At 43.5% G+C, this 9098-nt stretch overlaps 1 protein-coding gene across 2 annotated transcripts in view; it reads right to left on the bottom strand.

Annotated features, from left to right (window-relative positions):
- The window catches only part of RSPO2 (R-spondin 2), a 172732-nt gene extending 164054 nt beyond the window's left edge, over positions 1–8678 (bottom strand). The window contains exons 1-2 of one of the 2 annotated variants that reach the window (XM_012645310.1): positions 8583–8678; positions 7940–8201 (exon numbers count right to left, since the gene is read on the bottom strand). In XM_012645310.1, coding sequence (XP_012500764.1) covers positions 7940–8033 — 94 coding nt within the window. In that variant the 5' untranslated portion in view covers positions 8034–8201; positions 8583–8678. Of the gene's footprint in view, positions 1–7939; positions 8202–8582 lie in introns of those variants that run through there. The other variant, XM_012645311.1, reaches the window with a different exon arrangement.
- Between the last annotated feature and the right edge of the window lie 420 nt (positions 8679–9098).

The following is a 9098-nucleotide window of genomic DNA, read 5'->3' as shown; positions in this document are numbered from 1 at the left end:
TTTCTCCTTAGAGTAAAAATATTTAATAGCTTTGCTCTAACCTTTATTGGTTATTCTGACATTGTGAGATATGTGTAAACATAAAGTGCATATATAGACATACCTACAGACACATAGACAGATATGAACACATGTACAAGTGTGTCACGTTTGTTCTGGCTCCTGCAGTATCAAAAATGAGATTTCTATAACTCAAATACAAGAATGACCAAAAAAATTTAGCAAGGCAAGTATGTCAATTTTTACTAAAACACACATATGGTCTGCCCCTCAATTACTATACCCCCTCAGCCTTCAGTTATTTAGTATCAGTTACTTTATTAGCATAATTATGAGTTGTAGGAGTTTCAAGTCTCAATAAAATCTCTGGTCTGAGACTTTTGAATGGGTTCAAAGGTGCTTTCTTTTGTTTTTTGTTTTTTTAGATTAATGTTGATGTTGAAAACTTAGTGTGTACAGGAAAAGCCAGTGAATTCAGGAGAGTCGGATTCTAGCTCCCTTCCACTTAACTGTTCGTTTTTAAAACCACACATCATATCAGTAAGCAGCTCACCTTCCTTATAAGTCAAACAGGCAGGTCCCGTCTCCTTCAAAGGGCAGTGAAATGTCAATGTTCTCCTGAAAAACACTATGCAGAAAGAACTATGTGGTCTCTTCCTACCTATAGAACTTGTTCTAAAATACACACACACACACACACACACACACACAAATTTGAGTCTCTCATGGATATGTTCACAGAGCTGTATTATACTAAAAGTCATAAGAATAACTCAGATTTTTTTCTTGTACTAACTTATCTATGTTAATATGAATATATTTTTAGAAAGTAAATACTACCTTTTCTTTTCCTCTAGAATTTTTCATATGGGAACTTTTCATATGGGTGTTTGGGAATGAGAATTCCTTATTTCCCCTTTCTCTAGAAGTATTTTTAAAAATATAGGTTACCCCTCCCCTACTGTACCCCAAATTCACCTAAAGATATTTCCTAACTCAGGCCCCTGAGGTTCACCCTACCCCAAGATCACCTGCCACTTGGGATACTCAATCATTCAAATAACAAGTATATCAATACACACAAACAGGCACTAGTACACTCTGTGAAATTCTGAAATTATCAGGAGAAACTTCAGAATGAGTACTGGGCTGGGATGCTTGTATTTAATCATTCATTCAAACTTCAACTAGGTGCAAAGAACTTCAAATTTTTTTTAAAAAATCTCATTAAGACACCAAAATAATTGTAAGAGCAAACAACAAACTCTCATATGCAATGACTTTTTGTTGAACTACACTTTGTGGAGGAAGCACAGTTTGAGGAGTACAAAGACGAAGATGTCATAGTTCTGTCCCACAGAAAGCTTAGAATGGTGATGATGATGAGACAACTGAAAAAATAACCAGAATAAAGGGGATATAAGTAGGACAAAAGGCTTAGAAAATATCAGGGAATAATTGCCTTTGGGCTTGAGAAAGGCAGGCACAAAATTGCAGGAAGGCTTCACAGAAGCAGTGGCCTTTTAGAAGCTGGGCACCACCACGTGCTCAACAGCACAAAAGCATGAAAACCCATGGTAGGCCTGGAAAAGAAGTAATCTGGGACAGCTTAAGCATATACTGCTTTCAGGGTGGTGGAAGGTTGGAAACAGGCTGCGGTCAGATGGTGGGGACTCCGACTGCCACCTGAAAGAGGCTGGAATTTATTCTGCAGTCCATATGGAAGCCCAGGAGGTGTGGGGTTTGTTAGCAGAGAAGTAACATGATCAGATCTGTGGTGGAGAAAAATTAGATGTGGCAACACATTGTAAAGGATGGAGTGAGGAAGAAGTACATGCTGGAGGATGAGTCATCCCTGAGGGCCTGAGTTAGGAAATACCTCTGGGAGTGGAAAGGATGGGATGGATATAAACTTCCTAACCTGGTATAGCCTAAGCAATAAAGACCTGGTAAAAGAGGCAACAGAAAAGTCAAAGCGAGTAGGTAGTGAGGTTCCGAACCTCGACACATAGAAACTCTGAATAGAAATAAGGAACACAAGCCATAGGAACGCATTTGGGAGAGGGCATAGAAGATGAATTGTCAAGTTGAGTGTACATGGAATATTTATCCATATAGCAGTAGCTGGGAGATCAGAGTGTAATATGATCTGAAGCTCAAGAAAAAAAAAAGGTGAGGTTAGAGTTGATGGACTCTATGAGCAAATAACAATCGAAGAAACAGGGATGGGTAAAATCCCCCAAGGAAAAGAATAAAGGTGAAGAAATACTAGTCTACACCCACTCTGAATGAGAAAAATCAAAAAGAACGCGTAGAAAGTAGGAGGCAAAACTCAAGTGTAGTGCAGTAGCCAAAGAAGAGACTTTCTCTGGACAGGGTGACGTGCAGAAGAACGGGTAGGGTGACTGCGACGATGCCGGAGTTGGCATGGAGACGAGCGTGGAACACGGATGACCATTAAGAAACCCCTTTCAGAAATCTCTGCACCTTCAGCTCGATTTTTGCCATGAATCTAAAAAATAAAGCCCAATTTACAAAGGAAAAACTTAAAAAAAAGGAAATCCTTTTAGTAAAAGGGTAGAGGTAGAAGCCAGACTGTAACATGTTGACGAGTGAATGACACAGGATTTTCAAGCAAGAGAAGGGAAAAGTAGAAGTGAATAAAAGGGCAAGAGACCAGAAAGCAATGTGAGGAGGGAGGAAATTAAGAATTTGAGGATCAGAGGAACAGCAGTATGCTTGAATAGAAGGTAGCTGATAGAAAAATGTCCTAGAAGAAATAGAATGTAGAAGAAGCCTTGGAAAGAGTAAAAACACGCTATCCTTATTCATTCTTATTTTCCCCCTCCCCCATCTTTTCATCCAAAGGAAAAGATGAAAAGAAGGGAGACCAGAAAAAATGAGTGAAAATATTTTTCGTCCTGAATACCCAATCCTCCATAATCGCACTGTCCTCTTCCCGCTCTCTACATGCGCACACATACACGTGTATGAGTATCTCTCCTATTATCTATATAGTTATATGCGTTATATATGCACTTTAGTGCTAGCACCTTCCTTATTTATTCCAGCTGAAAATATGGAAATTTATAAATACAGACATGCTACACTGTCTTCACTTAGTGATCAACTCTGGATTGCTGCAGTTAATCAGGAAAAAAATAATAAACCTCATGTCATCTTGAAAAATACAGAAAATTTAAAACTACCATCATCCCAAAGCTTACCACCTACCTCCTTTTAGAAAGGTGGTTATCAAGCATTATATCAAAAGATCTGTCTGTCATCTATTTCCTAGACTTGGGATGGATAAGGGTACTTTTTTCCAGGGAAGAAAAAAATGGTTTAAAGGCAGTTAGTTGGGAGGAAAGAGGCAGAAGTATCCTGGATAATCCATGAACTGGCTTGTTAGTCTCTAAACAAATCAAGAAGCGGTTTTGCATTAAGGAATTAGAAGTGTCATTTCCAACCTGTGGTTTCTGGAAATACTGGATTCTGTCCAAGTTGGATTTTAAAAGCAGATAAAGAAAGCCAGAGACTTAAGGGAATGTCACCTATTATGAATCACTTCCAAATTTCAGTGGCAAAATACGACATTGATTTGGGCACAGCAACTTTCTGACCTCCCTGCACTGGTAAGACGCTGGCCAGAAAAATTTGGCCAGAAAAATTTGTACAATTATGCTATGAAAAAAGCAGCCAATTAAAGAAAGAAAAGAAAAAAAAAAGAACATGTTTATGTTGCAAAGTTAAACATCACCTCAGTTTTTCTGAAATACTTTGGAACGTAAAGGAAGCAAGCATACAAAATGTATTTTGTAACGTTTAAATGTAGGTTAATATGTTCCATGTGCCATTTTGTATTTTGAAATATCACAAGAAATAAATTACTTAAAAGTACTTGTAAAAAACAAATATCTCCAAATCTCTTCATTAAATTTTTAAAAATACAAACACTAATTTAGCTCTATAAGGTTTAAGAGAAAATGTTTATGTTTCTTCCAACCTCAGTTACCAGAAACACACCACACTACTTGTGATCAACACTTCATGTTCATGGAAGAAGCCAAATCTAATTTTGTGAAAATGAGAAATTATGGAGGAAGGAGAAGCCAGTGCTTCAGTATAGAAAAGGCTATAGCAGGAAACACTTGTCACAGCACGCCCCCTACCACCAGAAACACCAATTATATGTTTGGAAGTCTTGCTGCTTTTAAAGAGTTTTATCAAGTAGTTTTTATAAATCCCTTGTTAAAATATGACTAGGCATATCAACAGAATGAAGGAGATACAAGATTAAGTTATTACATACTAAGCTCAAGAAATTCCAGGAGACCACAATGAAGTTGTGATTTGTCTAGCCACTTTTCAGTAATTCAGCCTGAAATGGGGCTTACAACCATTCCAAAAAACAAAAGTAATCAATTCATTTGCCATATAAATAAATCACAAGCGATCTCAAGAGAGATATAACAGTAGGGGTTAACAGTAGCTAATAAGGACTATATTCTGAAGGGAGGTTGAGGGGGCCAACAAATCTTATTACTGTTACATACAGACAAAACATGAGTTGTCAATCAGCTTTTCAAAATGTTGGCAGGTGTCTGCCCTCTAAAAAGATATTCGTTCTCAAGGCTGTATTGTCTTTGTGCCTAATTGAAAAACCTATTGCAGCCGGTCCCCATTAGTGACTATGAAATGCATTTTTATGTTATGGTTTTGTTTTCAAAATAAAGGGGAAGAAAAAGTGGTAGGTGACTAGTAGTGTTGTTTATGATGGTCTCCCCCAAACCAAGAGTTTTGTCCAAAAGCAGAGAGGGTCAACATTCTCTTTTCTCAATCCTCTGGCTATATTTCAAAATAAAATATACAGTTAAATGATATATTTGCTCTCTATTCCAGACTGGATGCAATTGATTTTAACTGACTAAATTATCTGATCTCTGCCAAGAATTTTATTTCATTAAGAAAATGATATTATGGAGCATCTGAGATCATAGAGCAGACTAAATATAATGCCAAAGGAGTTCTGAAAATGCTCCACAGTGAAGGTTTGATTATTTGCAGATGGAATATGAAGGGGGAAAAAAAAAAAAAGAAAAAAGAATCAGGTCCCAGGGGTAAGCCTAACCAGTCCTGGTACCACTGCTGCCTACATCGTAGCACAAAGCCAAGAAAATAACTAATCTTTTAGGCTACAACACCTTTTTTTAAAAGTACTAATCACTTTTCTTCCTAGAAAATATTTAACTGCTACTACCCAAAACAAAGGGGAAAAGGGAAAAATGTTGGTACCACAATAGGCTCCAGCATGTCAACTGTCACTGCCGACATGATTTGGCTAGTAGTCAAGCATTCACCAAGGAACTAATTTAAATCAATCTTTTCAGGGAAAGCCAATTGTTTGGTATGCACAACAATTGGTGCAGGATCAATCAGTGAACATGAGATCAATTAAAACCAGCTTAAGTTTGTGAAGAGGGACAATTCACACAACTTGAGTTAGATCTCTATTCATTTCAGTACTCTCACAATGCGATCCTTAAGCTTCCTTGCAAAGCAGAAAAGCTACTATCACCCTACACTGTCTAGCCAGGCCTTTAAGTAGTTCCACTTTTAATTAAAAACACAGTACACCCATTGTTAGCACAGATAGTGTGGTCACTTTTAAGGACCACAGTTATTTTAGCCAGAAACTTGGGATTTGGGAAGGGACATCTGTTGAGAAAGAAGAAGAAAAAAAAACTTTGATAGATTATTTAAATGTTCTTACCAATTTACATGTACTTGAAAGCATTTGAATTTTATTAAATCGAAAGGTTGGTTTGGCAAAAGTTTCTGGAGTTTAGAGTTGAGTTTCTAAATTTCACTGCTGCTTGTTGATGTGGATGGTAATTATTACAAGAGATTTTGCTAAAAGCAAGCTTTGAAATAAGTAGGTTCTGCCTCAGATACCTACGAAGGCACAGGCAGAACCTTACGGGATGGCACTGCGGAGAAACGCGTGCAGTATCCCTTCTGGCCGCAGGAGTGCTGTAATGCCATTCTCCAAGCAGCATCTCCGCATTAAGTTCCACTGAAACAATACGCTTGATTCTTCTCCACTCAACCACAGTGGAACAGGCAGTGTGGATCAGAAAGCGATCACTGAATTAGTAAGTCATCCAATAAACAATTTGGCAGAGGGTTTTAGATATTTCTATATTTTGCAAACTTTGAGCACTTTAGTTTTTTCAACTAAATAGACAGCAATTCTGCTCTCCTCTTATAAGAGGAAAAGCCTCTCCAAACACTTCTGACCACAGTGTAATCAAAAATTGCCGGCTCTCCCGAATAATACCTCGAAAGAAAACAATCGGGTGGGAAAAGGAACCTGGGGTGGGGGGGGGGGCGAAGAGAAGATGAAAAGAGACTTTTTCAAGACAAGTATCAATATCAAGTTCTCTGGAAGAAATTTCTCCCTTTTTTTTTTTTTTTTTGGTAGAATAAGTTCTGAAAATAAGAAGCATTTTCCAAATGTCAGAAATGAGAGGGGCAGAGAGAGGTGGGGGGGATCCTTCTTACAAACCGCACGCGCATACACAGCTACACTGGAGAGCAGAGAATACGGAAGTCGCACGCCATCGGTTATCTGGAGCTCTGCCCTCGGGTGGGCCAACCTCTAGCTCTACCTGTAGGTGAGAACAGCATAAGGACGTCCTAAAAAGTCCCAAAAAAATAAGACTAGAAAAGCCCTCCCCAAAATCTATATGCAGGACCAGAGATTACATAAAATGAATTGTAAACAAATTACATCACAGGTCCAGCGAGACGTTTATTGGGGGCAGGAGCGGAAATCAAGATGTATGAACCTTGCAACAAATTCTAACTGCGCAAAAGTTCTAACTGCTGGACAAAGACAGCTCTCACCAGGTACCTGCAAGGGACTGCTGCGCACCTTCCTGCGCAGGTAATTCAGTGTGCGCGTTTTTTATGTTTAAATCCCCCAGAAGACGTAACTGTGCCCAGCAGCCCTTCCCCTAAAATGCAGTTGGATTAGCTGCAGCCTCAGCAGGACTCAGAGGCAGAAATGCACACACTAAATCTGTGGGAAACCAGTCCCCTGCAACCTTTCTGGAGGCTTCCACTCGCCTTCGCTGCTGCGCACAAAGTGATGGAGAGGGAGGGAGCGGTCAAAAAGCCGCAAGTGAATTTCATTGAGAACAGAAATCTTTCTCCAAAATAGCTGCTTTTGAGGGAAGCAAATGGAGGAAGCAAAGCGGGGCCCGTTTTAAAAACATCACTCTGCAGACGAGCACTCCCCAGAAAACCTGTGCATGAGTTGCCACTCAATTCAGAAAGTTCCCGTCTCCTCTCAGGTTCCAGAAAAAGAGATCAATGTTGCTCTTTTTCCTAGACGGGTAGGTCCTCCCCCTCGACTTAATACATCTTCGCAGCTCGCTCGCTCTCTCTCTCTCACACACACACACACACACACACACACACATATAGACACACACGATACTAGGCCGGGATTTGGGGCGCACGTGGGTGGGAAAGGCAAAGACAGATCACCTATAGGGAAGATGGTCAAGAGGACAAAAAGACAAGAAAAATGAATGCCAGATAAGAAATGCGGCCGAAAAGGGAAGCGTTGACGAGAGGCGGCCGGGAGGCGAACGCGGGCGCGGACCGCACGACTGAGCCCGGAGCGCCAGCTAGACGCCGACTCACGGGGCTCCCAGCGCGTCTCGCTCCCGCTCCCCGCGCCTACAACGAACAGGAAAGACTGAGCATTCTGCATAGCTCCGGGCCCTAAAAGTAAGCAGTGGTGGCCCTCAAGAGCTGGCGTGGAGAGCATGTCCTGCCCACCTGAGCACCCAGAGCCAGGGCGCCAGTGAGCGCCGCGACCGCCCACCCACCCCCGGACCCCACGCACCTTCGGCAGAGAGTGACCCACCTCGCTTACTGCGTCTCCATCGGTTGCCTTGGCAGTGGCTGTAATCCATACAGTTCAGAATGATGAGGGCAAAGGAGAAAAGGCGAAACTGCATCTGGACGGTCGGGCGGGAGACAGGCGCCTCTCAAAGTCGGGGAACTGGAGGGCTCATCCAAGGAGCCGGCGCGGGCCGCGCTGCTGGGGAGGACTCCGAGGGAGAGTCGCCACTAGCCCCGGGCCGCACCGGTCAGTTCCGCACGGTCGGCATCTCTCCGCCGAGAACCTGAGAGATGAGGAGAGAGAAACAGGACGGGTGGGGGATGGAGAGAGCCCGGCAGAGGCAGCTGCTCCTTCGCGCGTCCCGATTTAAAGAGGGGAGGGAAGGGGGAAGCGAGCCTCCCGCCCGGCACGAGCCGCGGAACAGCTTAATCCAGAGCGCGCAGCTGCGGACGACTTGGAGAGGAAGGTGATTACAATCAGTGAATGAGCAACCGCTGCCGAGCTATGGGCTCCCAGCCGGGGGGAAGGAGGTTATGTGGGCGCTCGGGGAAGGGAAAGAGTTCCAAAGGCACTGAGAGCGCGAGGTTAAAAGAGCGCTCTTGGCCCCTGGGTCCCCACGATGGGGTGCCCAAGCGCCGCGGCTGTCGTGGTGTGGGTCGCCTACCGTGCGCACGTAGCTCTCGGGCGGCGCGGCGTGCCTAGGCGCTGCGCTCCATCCCGGGCTCGGGAAGCGAGCCGCTTCGTTAGCACGTGGGCTGGGGAAAAGTTTGTCGAGACCCGCCGGGAGCCCCCGGCAGCTCTGGGATTCCGGTGGCCGCCGAGGAGTCGGCGTGCGCTGAGGATCGTTCGGACCGGCGGCGCCAGGCAGGAGCGCCGAGGAGCGAGCGCGTCTGCAGCCACTGGGATGCTCCGTCCCCGCCAGCGAGTGCGATCCCGGGCGAGGGGTACGCCGGCTCTCACTCTCCGCGCCCTGTGCAATTGTGCCGCTTCTCGAGCTCTCTACACGTTCCCTTCACAGCTAAGGGTTCTCCCTTTCCAAACTGTAGGAGACGGAACCCTACTGTGAGGCCGAAGTGATTCGCAGGGATGTGGCGAGCACACTTTCCGATGGAGATGCAGACCGCCAGAGGCTCGGGATGCTTCTATAAGTAGGTGGTGCTGTGGTCCAAGGCATCTAAGT

Source organism: Propithecus coquereli, unplaced genomic scaffold (genome assembly GCF_000956105.1).
Source record: "Propithecus coquereli isolate 6110/MARCELLA unplaced genomic scaffold, Pcoq_1.0 Scaffold23, whole genome shotgun sequence".
Taxonomy (NCBI): domain Eukaryota; kingdom Metazoa; phylum Chordata; class Mammalia; order Primates; family Indriidae; genus Propithecus; species Propithecus coquereli.
Note: the sequence above shows the minus strand (reverse complement) of the source record. Positions and strands in the feature narration are given on the sequence as shown.